This window comes from Epinephelus moara, chromosome 9, assembly GCF_006386435.1.
Source record: "Epinephelus moara isolate mb chromosome 9, YSFRI_EMoa_1.0, whole genome shotgun sequence".
Taxonomy (NCBI): Eukaryota; Metazoa; Chordata; class Actinopteri; order Perciformes; family Serranidae; genus Epinephelus; species Epinephelus moara.
In genome coordinates, this window is record NC_065514.1 from 25,921,705 (window position 1) to 25,937,064 (window position 15,360).

At 42.5% G+C, this 15,360-nt stretch overlaps 1 protein-coding gene across 1 annotated transcript; it reads left to right on the top strand.

Annotated features, from left to right (window-relative positions):
- Positions 1-282: 282 nt before the first annotated feature.
- Positions 283-3,396, top strand: LOC126395620 (uncharacterized). The gene is made up of 3 exons (XM_050053228.1): positions 283-723; positions 810-1,139; positions 1,219-3,396. Exons 1-3 carry the CDS (start codon positions 606-608, stop codon positions 1,482-1,484), a joined length of 714 nt encoding a protein of 237 aa, XP_049909185.1. The 5' UTR covers positions 283-605; the 3' UTR covers positions 1,485-3,396.
- The last annotated feature ends 11,964 nt before the right edge of the window (positions 3,397-15,360 follow it).

The following is a 15,360-nucleotide window of genomic DNA, read 5'->3' on the forward strand; positions in this document are numbered from 1 at the left end:
TTGTTTTAGGAAATTCCACTTTGTATGACTTCAAAACATTGAACTTCAAAAGGACGACCAAGTCATTGGTACAAGGTTTGTTTTTCCATGTGTTACATTTGTTAGAATAAATATTAAATATCACAAACAACATCTCATACACCCATTAAGATGATTAATACAGTGGAATTTATGTGCAATGTAGCCATTATTCTCTGGCTACATAACAGTAGCAGCTAATTATGATAATTATTCACACTGAGTCAGAGTTCAGTTCAGATACATTTATTGGTTATTGTTTGAACAATTGCTGTAAAGTAGAAGGAACACATTCTTGAATTACATCATCAACAAAATCATCGAATCACAGAGCAATCACTGTGATGGGACACAATCTGTTGTCAGTTGTCATGGGCTTCCACACAATTAGTCTGCTCTATTTTAAGCAGGTGTGTGATAGTTTATTGCTGTGTGATTGGATATATAAGACACCTGCAGAACCTGATTTTGACCAGCAACCATGGAGAGAGTCATAGTTAACCTCAAAGATGACAAAGGCACTGTCCAACTATGTGTAAGCAGAGATACTGCAGACAAACTGGCAACTGGTGAGTAAAAAGAAATATATGATACATCATACCATTACAAATGTAGATGGCAATTATTTTACGAGAGCTGTTTTTTCAGATAACCAGTACGCCTCTAACATACTGGAGCAAATAAGAGCTGCAGAAGACTTTCAAGGTAAATTATCTTGATTGTGCTATACATGAATATTTAAATGCATGTGAATAATTATTTTGCAATTTTCTGGATTTCTTTCTCTGCAGTAAACCCACAATCTATCAGCCCTGTCATCCAACCGCCTGTCCTCCCCACTCCTCAACCTCCAACTTTCACCCAGAGTCACACTCCCCAGCCCAGAGTTTCCTCCACCCCCAGTCACATTCAAACCAAGCCAACTGCTACATTCACCAGGTGCTCCACTCCTATTCCTCAGCCCCAGGTATCCACCACTCCCAGTCACAGTCAAACCCAACCAGCAGCTACAGTCACCCGGTGCCCCACTCCTGAAACAAACATTTTATCACACTCATCCCCTTCAGACAGCCTGTTCCCAGTTCCATCCTCACAGCCAGAATGCCATGAAACCCAGACAGGTATGGTGACTTTTGGTTTGTAATCTAAATGTTGGAATAAAATGTCTTTTCTCTTAACTATCCTGAAATGTTTTTACAGAATTCCAACACAACACAACACTATTACTGCTTGAGCTGACCAGGACCTATCAACACCTGTACAACCGGAACAAAATATCCTTTTACAAGAAGCTGGAAGAAGCCTTTAGTGCAAAAGGCTATTCCTTCACAAACGACAAAATCAGGAGAAATCTCGGTAACATGCTGACAACTTACAAAAGGGCTAAAGACAGGTCTCGGACAACAGGAGAGGGCAAAATCACCTGGGAATATTACTCGGTGAGTGGTGCTATGTACATATGTTAAATGTTAGTGGGACTTTCTGAAGGGTATCAAGTTTCCCTTAATGTCCTGTTTCATTTTTGCCACCCACAATTTTTATCAGTGCACCATAGTTTCAATACTGACAGGAGTGATCACAGCAAATGAGTGGGGAGGGGACACTTGTGCTTCTTATTTAACTGAAAATTTCTCCTTTTGTACAGCAAATGGATGAAATATTTAGTGGCTCCGGGGTGGGGAGTGCGCCACCAGGCACCATCACTTCAACACCACTCTTTCCAAGTCAGACCTCATCTGAACTCAGTCGGTCAACTCTTGAACGTGACACAGACAATCAACAGCCTGGCCCATCAACTGCCACGCAGACAACACATCCATCTGCCAAAAAAAGAGGCAAAGCTAAATCCTCATTTTAGGACACTTACGAGTCCCATGCTGAGCGGAGGACGGCTGCTCTGGAGTCACTCGTGAGGTCAGAATTGGCAAGATGGAGGAGACTAAAGGAGAGAAGAAGAAGAAGAAGAAGAAGAAGAAGAAGATATGAGAAAAAAAATGATCTCATGTATGGGACAAATACTTACCCAATTAAAAGACATTGGAAGGCAGCAAGAACAAATTATTGACTTACTAAAAGAAAGCAACACGAAATAAAAATGTTGAATGAAATTTATGTGTCTGTCTTTTTGATATGTTGGGAAGAACTGAAAAAATGTTTGAAAACTGAAACACTCCACAAAGGAAGTAGTGGTTGGCTCGTTCAATTCACAACCATGAAATGACTGCCTCTGGGGACTACTGATACTCCGAGATCCCCTGCTGATTTCGCCTGGGTTCTTACCACCCAGTTGCCATGAGCTGCCACTTGGAGGCACAGCAGAAGTCCTGATGATGTAGAGGCACTTCAGTCAAAGGGTAACTAACCTAATGCCTTAGAACATTGTGACATTTGTAGTTTTTGATCTCCATGATAAACTTGCCATTTGATCTGAGGTGCCTCACATCACCCTGTGGCATACTGCACACCAGCTCACAAAAACTTGAAAAGAAAAGACTGTAAAGAAAAGGGGATGAATGTAAAGGTGTGTCCTGTCTTTAAATGAGTGCAGAAATCCTGTCTCTGTACTGAGATGCATTTTGGTTGTTGGGCTGTGGTGGGTGTACATCAATGTCCACTCCAACTTGAAGGGGACCTTGCTCCTCTTCATCAGGTTGGTCACCAGAGTCCAAACAGATGTTATGCAGAATGCAGCATGTTGTCACAGTTGCACTGATGTGTGCCACTGTCTTCATGTGCAGACACTTGAGCCTCCTGAACTTGGACTTCATGATTCCAAATGCATGCGCAATTGCCACACGAGCCGCATTCAGCTTCCTATTGAAGCGCCTCTGCCTGGCCGTTAGGTGCCCATTATCCCTGTAGGGCTTCATTAGTTGTTGCAACAGAGGGTACGCTGAATCTCCAATGATGTACATTCCCTCTGGGACCAGGGCCTGGGGATCTTCCTCTAGTAGCCGCCCAACATCTGTGTGTCGAAATGCTCTCGCATCATGCCAACTCCCGGGGTGACCGACATTAACGTGGCAAAAACGCCGCTCACCATCACAGAAGCCAGTGAGGATAACGGAATTGATCGCAGCCTTTTGTCACCGCCCCCTGCTGCGGCCGCCTGCTCTCGTCTACTTTCCAGGCGAGGTGCAGTTCATCTCGAACGTGTGTGTCAGCCCTGCGATAGTCTGGCGACCTGTCCAGGGTGTACCCTGCCTCTCGCCCGATGTCAGCTGGGATAGGCTCCAGCCCTCCCGCGACCCTCAAGAGGATGAAGCGGTTAGAAGATGAATGAATGAATGAATGAAATACACCAGGGAAAGGAGAAGTGAAAAGACAAAGAAAAGTGGAGCAGAGGGTGGCAGGAAGAATAGATGGAAATATATGGGCATCCTGTCTTTCTTGGAGCCTCATCTACAAGAACAAAAAACAACTTCAAACATGGAACTAGAGGATGTCAGTCAGGATGAGAATGAGACAGAAGTAGGGATTTGTTGATCGATCATTTATAAATTCACACATCCATGCACTGCAGTTATAAACAAACTGTTTTTGTCTCGCCATGGAACTAGGAAACCCTGGATCTGTTTCCTGTCGATCCTGTGAACCTGGACTTGGACCTGACTGATTTAATTGAGGTAATTGACACCAGACATAGTAGCTAAATATACTTTATATTATTTACTTTATATACTTTACATAAATTTAAAGGTAGCTGTATACATTTTACACACCGTAGTTTAATTGTGTTTCATCTGCACACAAAATCTGAGCAGTATCTGATTGGGGACCAGAAATATAATCATTTTTGCCCATGAGTTCTTCGCCAGCCATGGTGTGAGGGTTTCTGGGTACTCAGAATGAATATGCAATGGTTAATGTAATCTGGTTAACTGATTACACTTTTAACAAACAGGAGCTGCACCCTCAAGCTGAAAGAGAGGAGGAGATGCCAGGACCCTCAACCTCAACCCCAGTGGTGACCGAAGGTCCGGCAGTCCCCACCCACACACCAGTTATCAGAGTACCAGGAGCGCGTCCTTGGTTTTTTAGAGAAACCTACTAATAAAGATAAACACTTTCTTTTAAACTTGTTGCCAGCATTTCAGAGACTGGACAGTAAATCGAAATCCAAAGTTTGCATGGGCTTTCTGAAGCTCCTGCATGAAGCAGAATTTTGTGAGGAATGTTAAATATAGTTTGAATGTTTTAAATTGTTACATTTTTTTGAGTTTTGAAGTTTATATTTGAGAAAATTGTAGCTGATAAGTGAATAATTATTGTAAATAAAAGTATTACAAAGATGCATTTACATTGTATGTTTGTTCTATTTTCAGTTGAGTACAGTCTTTGTTGGGTAATTCAGAAAAGCAGGAATGACAGTTTAAATTCTCTATCATTGTTATCAGTAATGGAAAACTTACTTATTATTATTTATTAACATTTATTACTATTTATTATATTTATTTATTAACTTTTGCCGTTGCTTTGCTTTTAGATGAAGGGAACAGTATGGTGATTAGTTGCATATATTGAGAAAACTGTCTGAATGATGAGCGTTTCCAGTCCTCCTTTTGGCGAATCAGGTGTCAGTGAGTGTCATCTGAAGATGGTGGGGCCAAGCAGGAGACCAGTTGAAAGGCTGATCAAATGATGCTGTCTTGCCACTGGACAGCACCACCTGGAGAGGAGAAATATGCAGTGAAGGTCTCCCTCACAGCCTGGGCTTCTCTGGAAGCATTGTTGCTGCCAACCCGATCCAGATGCTGGACAGCACGCTGTTCCACAGCGGAGAGCGGGGCATGGCGATGGTCTGCCTTGGTGTCCCAGTGCAGGAAATTGTGGAGGATGCAGGTTGCTTTCACAGCCTTCTCTGCAACCTCTGGAGACACCCCCAGAACTCTCCGGTAGAGCCGCCACTGTATAATAGAACAGAATAGAAAGTTTATTTTGCCATATATAAACAGTGTAGGTACATGGTCCTGCTTGTCCTTACAGTGGTTTATCAGTTCTAGTCAGTTCCTTTTTTCAGTTGCTATGTTCACAACTAAACAGTTTTCTTCAACAATCTGACAGTTTACTAAGATATTAGTCAGTAATACTAATAATATTAATAGCAATATTACTTAGTTGTTATTAATACTAATATTACTTAGTTTACTAAGCTTAGTCTGACAATCTAGTTCTCAACACTGAGCAACTTGGTCATCTCTATAGTCTATCATTTTTACATTCTAACAACAGTCTGTTATAGTCTATCATTTTTACATTCTAACAACAGTCTGTTAATCTGGCATCTCACAGTAACATATGGTTGATGCAGTGTGACACCTACCTGCGCAGCAAGAATGCCGAATGTGCGCTCCACCATTCTCCTGGCCCTCGACAGGCGGTAGTTGAATACCCTCCTATCTCAGGTGTTGATGTTCTGTCCCGGGTATGGTCTCAGCTCCCTGCGCAGTGGAAACGCCTCATCTGCTACAAACACATGAGGGACTGGGCTCTGATCTTCAGCACCAGGGAGAGGAACATCTGCCGGGAGCTGAAGGGTCTTGGAGTACAAGGCCTTCCCAAACGCAGATGCAGCTAGGGTCCCTCCATCACTGCTCCTGCCATATGCCCCGGCGTCAATCACTCAGAAGCGATAGTGCGCATCCACTACAGCCAACAGCACAACAGAAAAGTGCCCCTTGTAGTTGTAAAAAAGGGACCCTGTGTTGCCTGGGGCTTGGATTTGCACATGCTTCCCATCGATTGCGCCGAGGCAATTTGGGAAGTCCCAGAGACGATGGAAGTCTTCTGCAATCTGTCTCCATTCTCCCACAGTTGGTACTGGCAGGTAGTTGGTGACCAGACAATCCCAGATGGCAGTGATGACCGAATGGATGATGCCAACCACTGTTGAGAAGCCAATCCAGTAGCTGAAGGTCAGGCTTCTGAAAGAGTCTCCAGTGGCAAGATATCTACAACAAGTCAGAAAACAATGCCTATTTATACTTACTGAATGTATAGTACGTTGCATAGCTTAGTGACAACAACAATTAACAAGTATGCACAACAATTAAAGAACATTTACATTCTAAGCATGTATGTATATCAGCTACATGGAGTGAATACAACTGTAATCAGTTCACGTGAAATGTCACCAGGGGGTGATCTGGCTATACCCCTACAATGTAATGTAATGTATGTAAGTGATGTCAATAATAATAATTGTAACTGTGCAATAATTCATCTACAAAATACACTGCATTGTTTATACTGTTATATGACACTGCCACTAACTTTATCTGCAGGATGCATACTATATATTCACAGTGAATGTAGGCCTACATATCTACATATCCAGATTTATATCTTGCATTATATTTTACTTGTACAGACAGGACTGGTGAACATGCATTTCATTTTTGAGCAACAGGTGCTACAAAAATCCAGGTGATCAGTCAAAATCATCATTTAAAAGAGGAGGGGTTTTTTTTTCTAAAGAGTAAAGTCTGTCAGTTTATCTGTTACATTCATACTTTCTGTTTTTATACTCTTGAATGGGCTGTAACGAACAGAATTTCCCTCTGGGGATCAATAAAGTATTTCTGATTCTGATACATATATTAAACTCACCTGAGACAAATACTCAGCCTTTCTGGTGGACTGATTGTCTCTCGCCAGTTGGTCTGTTGCTTGGCGATACTCAGCCCCACCATCTGCAGAAGATGCTCGAACTGACACCTGTTTAACCGAAAGTAGGACTGGAAGCGCTCATTGTCCAGACGCAGCTTGCTAAATAGATGGTGGTATTCACCATACTGTTCCCTTTTTTGAGGATCTCATGCACCCAAAACCTCCGCTTTTTGGGAGGTTGATTCTCATCTTGGTCGAACAGCAAAGCAACAGCAAGCGTTTTACGTTTTGTATCCATTTTGTATCCTTTATCGTTAATTGCCAGGTTGCACATGCACCCCCGCTCCACAGGCACTCCTTGCTGGGGTTTTTTGTCTAGCGCGCATTTTATAAGCGCTTCCAGCTTTTCAGCGTCTTTGAAGCATCTGCGTTTCTAGCGTCTCATTTCTGTGTGATCGCCCCCTAAGTCCTGCGCTCAGTTGACTCAGTTGAGTTTTAGTGTTGTATTTCAAAGTGCTATCAATTTAGAGGTGGTGAAATTGTGATGTTTTGTGATGTTAATGTCTTGCCTTTTATTTTATTTTCAGGTGGCTTTGCTGACAGATAGCTCGCTAGCTGCGTTAACATACGTAAACAGAGTGCCCACTGCTCACCCACTGGTTTCCACAGATAAGTTAACATTAGCCTTGGCAGCTCCTTAATGTGAGCTAGCTAACGCCGTCTTCCCACCTCACTAAGGAGTGGAGCTGCTAGTTAGCTCCCTGACAAGGTGGATACGCAGTGCAGAGCGGCCAAGGCTAGCTCATCGGTGGAGACCAGAGGGTGGGCACAATGTTTCCACAGCAACACTGTTGGGTCCAGATAGCAATAGACCCTTTTTGTGTTTGTAAGCAGAGATGACAAATTTTGTGGGCAGAGCTGAACTGGTGGCAGAATGGGACAGTATGGGTGTGAGGGTGAGCACCAAATAAACAATAAAAAGCACTTTAATTTTCACATTTCTCAACCGGTTGCAATGAATCGTTTTTACATCCATGGGTTTATGATCTACGTGTAGTAGGAAAAAAAGTTTTGGCTCCAGTTGAGAGAATCTCGACATTTAGGCTAAACACTGCTGCTCAATGCTCAGCAAAGGAGTGTGTTAGGCTTATGTGAACTGAATTATTTACACGGTGAAAGATATATCATCATAAGGAACTGTAAAATCACACATTTGTCAAGCATGGATTTAGCTTATTCCTTATTTAATAGTTGTGGAGACGTCCCCATATAATACAATTTCATGTGGAAGTACAACTTATCAACTTGCTAGCACGCTAGCTAGATAGCTAACGCTGTCTGCTTAGTAACACCTTGATCATAAGAGAGTTCTCTTCACTTTAGAAAGGCCACCCAAGAAAAAGCATTCTTTGTTTATGTTAACGTAGAGGCTATGCGTGTTTAGATCGGTTCCTATTTGCATCCAGGCAGGGAAAATGAAAGGCTGGCTAATGTAAGCGATTTAGCTAATGTAGCCAGCGTGCTATGGCTGATCGCTGACAGGTAGAAACAAACATCTGTGATACATCATCTGTGTAATAATCTAAACAGAGAACACATTTTCTTGTGGTGTCATTTCTAAAATGAGCAGTGGTGAAAGTTACTATATTCTGTTATGGTCAAGGAGTTAATACGCAGACAGCGTTAGCTACCTAGTTGAAAAGTTGTCAGATGTTACTTTCACATTAAATTATATTATATGGGGACGTCTCCACAAGTATTAACCAGGGACAATAAAACAAATCCATGCTTGGCAAATGTGAGTTTTTACAGTTCCTAATGATGATGAATTATCTTTCACCACATCAGTAATTATGTTTATGTAAGCCAAACACACACTCCTCTACTGAGCATCCAGCAGTGATTCTAACCTAAATATTGAGATTCTAATTAACTGGAGACAAAACTTCTTCTTTTTTTTTTTTTTTAAATATTTTTTATTCTATTTGTTCAGACAGACATTCTGCCAAGCCAGCGCCAGCGACAAGGGCATAAAACAAAGCTGTATAAGACATAAACAAGTCAAACAACTATACTGATGGCAAACTGTACTTCATGGCTCTGTTAGTATTAACTTCTTTTCACCGTTTAATGCATTTTAGAAAACTGTTAATACTGCTGCCACTAGGTGTATGTAAATATAGGCCTAAATATTATTTCATCCTGTAACTGTAGGGCTCTATGAATTGCATATGTAAATATTATGTAGATTTTTTGTTGACATCAAATTCTAGCAACCATAAAGGTCTTCTCTTCGTTCAAACGGCGTCCTTGGCGATGGTTTTCAATAAAAATGAAGGTTATCTTTTCTTGTATTCCTGTTACGACATCCAGTGGCACAAAAAGACATTTTTATGTGTTTCTCAGTGTTTCTCATCGGTGTCTGCTGTTTTCTGCCACCATTATGTGCGTGCAACTGCTGTGACGCAACTGTGACGTCCACTAAATTGGGCCAAACTAGTGGTACTCACCAAATGAGCGGTGCTGCTGCCCAGGTCCCACTAGACCCAAGTGCTATGCTGGGCAGTAAAACTGACCTATTGGTGGTTAACCAATTAATGTTTTGTTTTGTTGTTGTTTTTTTTGTAATTTTCTAAACTTTCTAAACTGTTTTCTAATTAATATTGATCTCTTTATTGTGTTTTCAAATATTCTAATATATTTATTTTCAAAAGTTCTGCAACAAAAAATAAACCTGCCTAAGCTCTTTCACCACTTCAGACACATAACTTTTTTCTTTGGATGTCCAACATGTGACCCCAAACAAAATTACAATATTTGGACCAACATATATTAGGCACACTTATGTGTCAAGTCCTACCTCCCAAAAGGTCACCTTCTGCGGTTCAGAGTAATTAATCTGATACTACAAGAGCTAAGGTGTTTGTGTGTGTATGTGGGAGAGAGCTCTTTCTCTTCTTTTTTTTGGCAATTTGTCTCTCAAGCTCATCCATTTAGGCCCTCCCAGTGCTCTTGGTCTGCTCCATCTCCTGCAGAGTCTCCTTCAGGCTTTCTGTGGCCTGAAGGAGAGATGTCTTCGCTTCTTGCCACATGTTGCGAAGACAACCACTCCTCAGCCTTCTTCAGGGCATCCACAAGGCTGTTGTTCTCCTGTTTCTCCTTGTTGAGCCGAGACACATACACACTCTTTCTTTTTCTGCTTCCGCCAGCAGGAAGGTCTTCTCCCGCTGCCATTGGAGATGGTCACTTTGCAGCTTCTCTTCATATTTTGTCTTAAGAGCTTCCGTGAGGTTTTGTGATTATTTTCACTCATCTTTAGTAGGTGAGCAAGCTGGGTGCTTTGCAATTTCTCCAGCTGTGCAGTCAGGAAAGACTTTTCCTTCTGCCACTTATGTCTGATGTTAATTTCCTGCTCAGCTTCTTTTAGAGAGGCAATTAGCTTATTATTGTCCTCTCTCTGTTAATCCATTTCAGCCAGATGGGAGGCTCTGGATCTCTCTTCTCATGCTTAAAGGAGAGGCACTCACTTTCCAGAAGCTCTTCTGCCTTTTTCAAGGCTGCTGCTATCTTCCTGCAGTCTGCTCTCTGATCCTTCTGTAATCGATTTTAGGTCTCGGATCTCTCCAGAGCCTTTCTAGCCTCCTCCTTCTGCATTCTGAGAGCTTTGCCTTCAGGCTCAATCTCTGCTTCAACTCCTTAATCTGAGCCCTCTCAAATGCTAGATCATGCTCCAACAATTCAGCTCTTGAGTGGGCCTCAAATTTTGCAGCATCTCTGTCACACAGCTCCACGTTCTGGGAAGAAGCGGTTGTGTCCAAATTGTTTTCAGCTGCTGTTTGCAACTGCTTTGTGACACCGCCTTCAGACTGCAGGCGAATCTGATTCAAATCTGATTCCTTCTCAAATCCGATTTTTGACTGCTGACTGTCCACACTGTTTTTAGCAAGTGTCCAAATCGGATTTGGCTCTGTTCAGACTGGGCCACATTATTGACCAATCTGACAGGTTGCTGTGGCAACGACGTCAGAGCGGAGGCGTCATCTAGCGTGTAATGTGTGAAGTCATATAAGGAGCTGTTCAGACTCAGACAAATCTGTCCAAATGCGATTTGAAACTACCTCCCAAAGGTGGTTTCGATCTGGTTTGCAAAATTCTGATTTTATGTCATTTATGACTGTTCAGACTTCATAAGAGCCATCTGGTTCCAATCTAGATTGGCTAAAAATCGGATTTTGGCTGGCAGTCTGAACAAGGCCTCCGTCCTCAACGATTCCATTGCTGTTTCGAGGGCCGCTTTCGCTCCCTTCACCTACATCAATTCGGTCTGCAGGACCTGAATAATGAAGGTCTGCTGCTCAAGAATTTTTTGAGCTTGGATCCTCTCAAATACTAGTTGGCTTTCAAACTCTTACTCAACATTGGTTTTACCCACTGTTAGGAATGGCACGTGACGATGGACCTCCAACCTCTTTGCTTCCACTGCTCCAGCTCCAAGCCTGCCTCCTCCCCCAACCACACCCCTAATCAGCCCCAGATTATATAAAGTGCAACACACACCGCCACCGGCGCGTCAAGTGCCGCCCCCCAACACACACTGGCAGCGGCGCGCAGCGGCACCTTCGACATGTATTTCCCACCCCAGCCCGCTAGGTGGCTGTACCTACACTAGTTGCCAACGGTTGCCAACTGCTAGTAACGGAAGAAGAAGAGGAAAAACTTTGAGGCAACAACAACTTGGATTTCACGGGTGAGTTTCTTATCAAAGTCGTCGTATTAAAAATTTGAAACAACCAGAGTTGATACTACGGCGGCCAAGACGTACATAAAAGGCTTTTCTCGCAGCGCCGCCATGAGCGCTGGCCACGCTGGAAATAGAGCAGTGGGCTGAAGCAGAGCGGCGCGGTGCGTCAGCCGGCGCCAGTGTGGGTTGGTTCATAGCTAGTCTCGCTCACCAGACCTTTCTTTTCTGCGCCGACTCTCACTGTGAGATTGGAGAAAAAACGCCCGGCTGCTTGTACTTCTTTCAACCAATCACAATTGTTCTTGGCGGTGCCACAGCAACGGTGCGCTTGCAAAAATATTGCCGGGGGGAAAAAGGTTTTGGTGTAACACGCCCACAAAAATATCGCCTACAGGACGCGAACCATGACAGAAAAATGGCTACATACCCGCAAGATCAAACACCGCAAAAGTTAGTAAAGCACGTGTTGAAAACGGTTAAAAACTGCTACACAACCGGAGGTGGTAGGGCGGGACTTCAGCGGGTGGCTCGTTCCGCCCAATGAGAGGCTGATCTCTGCAGCGAACTTCCGCCCACTCAGACTAGTTCATAGCAGAGTCCTGCACGGGTCCAGTTTTCAAATTCCGCCGCGACCCGACCCGGTGACGTACAAACCCGCCCGACCCGTAACCCGGATTTAAAGTAATCATTTTGGGTCATATTGGCTGAATATTGAACAGCATATCGCCACAGTTAAGGTGCCAGTAAGTAAACAACGACCTGAATGAAGCAGCTCTCACAATAAAAACCTGACTTCAGCTCCATCATCAACCCTCTGTGTTCTTCTCCCATATGAGTGTAAAAGCACTCGTTTGTTACGTTTAATGCTTTTAAATTTTTAATCTATGTAAAGGAACTTTACCTGTGTAATAATAGACTTACTTTCTGTCCAGAAAGACGTTCAGCAGTTACGAGCCGTCACGTGTTTTTAGAATCCATCGAGGAGAGAAGTAATCCATCAGGGAAACACTTTAGAAACATTATAAAGTGATAGTTGTACGTTTTATCCACTTATTTCTCAAATACCTAAATAATTATTTACTGTTTTGGAAGCGGCGCTTGTTAGACGGTGGCAGCCATGTTGATTCTGTTGTCCAATCACAAATTGTGTTATTAGATGGTGAAACGCGTGTAAACAGCTGAACCAATGACCGTTACGAAATAGCGGAGGCGATCCTCAGAGAGTAAATAATGATCAAGATAGTTATCTGTAGTTTACCGAACTAATGACTGATGTGTTTATCTAAAAGTGTGTGTTGCGCTTAAGGCCCTTATATTGCTGGCTGGGCTCATTCCTTTGGCTCTTGTCCTCTTCCCTGTTGTGGTGAGGTGAGGTTCCTAAACTTTATGAGCACCAGGACATGAGCATAGGTTGCATTAGATTTTCTGGGCACTCCTCGGTGTAGTCTGCTTCTCCATGAGTGGCCTCTGCTCACTTCCCCTAGTTTTGTCTACTTTTGCTTTATTTGGATGGACTGAATATTTTACCTAACGTGTGGATTTTAAATGTTGTATCAAGACTCTTTTTAGCTAGGCCTAATTGCAATAAAAACAGTATTTTAATCCCCCCGTATTGGTTTTTGTTTGACTTTTGTTTGACTATTAATGTTTTTGTTTTTTTTCAGCAGCTCTAATCCCTGCCTATTTGGTTATTTTTGATGATTTCACTAAACATTTGGTTTATTTTGACATCACATCTCTGTCCTTGCCTCAGTAACGAGTCTGTGTGCCCTATCCCTAATTTTTCAACTCCATTTCAGGTTCTTAAAAAAGTATTTCCTGGGGTGTACATCCCCCAGGTGGCACTGTTGGTCCTCTCACTACTTTTTCCACTTATTGCTCCTTGCCACACTCTGGCGCTGATTAGGAGTGTGGTTGGGGGAGGAGGCAGGCCTTGGGCACTTAATGCCTACACTGAAGCACACTGCATGAAAGGAGCCCCCCACCACATATGTATTTGTTAATATATGGTATATCTATGTGCCAATAATAATCACATGTGGATAATAATAGTAGAAATATGACTAATAGTAACAGCAGTAGTAGTAGGCACCAGGCAGGACCATGGCAGCAGGGCAACCACGACCCACGATCGTTGGTTGTTGATGTTCTGGGACACCATGTCAAGTTCTGTCTGTTAAATGCACCGTCTTCTTTCAAAACACGCTTCCGTTTTCACAGGAAATGTAAAGTGTACATACAGTCTCTTTCAAAATAAACGCACTGCGTAGGTACAACACCGCGAATTGACGTTTTTTCTTTCAACAACAAGCACACATGGTTGGGTTTAGGCAACAAAAATACGTGGTTAGGTTTAGGAAAAACATTAAAGGATGCCTTTTTTCATTGGTTTCTGACGCTGCAAGTCACTGCCCAAGCGGAGGATTTCGACGACTTAAGAGTGAGACCAGGCTCCAACCTGCGAGAAAGTGGAGCATAAAGGCTCTAGAACGTATAATTATACATTTGTGTCTGCAGGATTATTGGACAGCTATTTTTAAACATCTTGCCATGTGCAGAAATGGCCATTTTTGGAGTATTATCAGACCCTCAAACAATTAGGAGGAAGTGTAAGGATAATATCGCCTTTGCATCCTTATTAGCACGAAGAAGAATTTTGTTGGAGTGGAAGTCACCACTTGCCCCCAAAGCTTCATTGTGGCTTAAGGACCTCATGCTGTACGTAGACCTGTAGAAAATTAAGTATAATCTGAGGAGGTCACCCTCTAGTGCTGGGGGTTAAGAGCAAATCATCTGATTGGTCCTCACAAGCATCACTAATGTGTGTGTGTGTGCGTGTGTGTATATGCACTTTAGGTGATGGATTCAACATCCACATGATATGATCTCTCTGGTGTACCATTATAACATCCAGGTCCTGGTTCAATCAGCCATTTCTTTGTAATGACAGCATGTCAGCGTATGCATAAATGGAGTCCCTGTGCTTTTAGCTGCTTTAATTAAAAGATTAAATATGGTGTTTATCTCAGGATGTCAATTGTTATAGTAGGTTTGCCAGACTCCTGCAGTCTCCTCTCTGTCAGACACACACACACACACACACACACACACACACCATAGTACATCAGAAGCAGCAGGAGGTGAAGGGAAATCAATTAAATATGTTTCATTTGATTCTTGTGTGAAATAAGACAGTATGAGTCCTGAGCTGAGCTTAATCCTGCACTCTCTGTTAAATCTGGAAGTTAAGCTGTTTTGTCAGTGGAAAAAAAAAAGCTTCCATCTATCCAGGCTGACATTAATAAGCAATCTGACAATGAGGATCAAACAAGCATCCGTGTCTTCTAAACTGTGCTTTATATAAAAGCGTAATGTTGTGAAACAGTGTTCATGACGCTGAAGTAGTTCTGGTTTATCAGAAATCACTAATGATGTATTTGGAAATGGCTGTGAACAAACAAATCATTAGTGAGCGGTATCCCTAGGAGATAAACCCCCTGACTTCCTGAACATGACAACATTCACTGTAGATTAGGTGACTAAATGCTTGCTCCATTAAATCAAGATTCATGAAGGGTAATAAAGGAGTTAGTGATGGGTTGAGTCATGCAGACACTATGATGAAATATTTTAAATAAAGCAACCCTGAGTTGCTCTCAATTTTTTTGATGCATTAATTGCAGATATTAGAAATAAATGGGTTTGAGAATACGATTAATGGCAAATTCTTCATTTTTCATTAGGTTTTTAGAAAACAGGGAAATAAAAAGTACAGACTGTTAACTCAGCTCAGGTTCATCAGTCCATACCGAGCACCAATCAGATACCAGTGCTTTCTTTACCCCAAAGTTTAAATCTGTAGCTCAGTGTGTGCAGCTCACTGGACACTGTTCATCCACAGTGACAACCTCCACACAAGGCACAAGAATATTTTCTACACTGAACAAAGAACAGCAACACATGGTGTAGATGCACTTTACTTGCACATTAAA

Excerpts from the sequence above, each read along its gene's own strand:
- LOC126395620 (XM_050053228.1), top strand. The coding sequence starts at position 606 with ATGATACATCATACCATTACAAATGTAGATGGCAATTATTTTACGAGA. Across the intron at positions 724-809 it reads AGCTGCAGAAGACTTTCAAG|TAAACCCACAATCTATCAGC; the intron begins GTAAATTATCTT and ends CTTTCTCTGCAG. Across the intron at positions 1,140-1,218 it reads ATGCCATGAAACCCAGACAG|AATTCCAACACAACACAACA; the intron begins GTATGGTGACTT and ends ATGTTTTTACAG.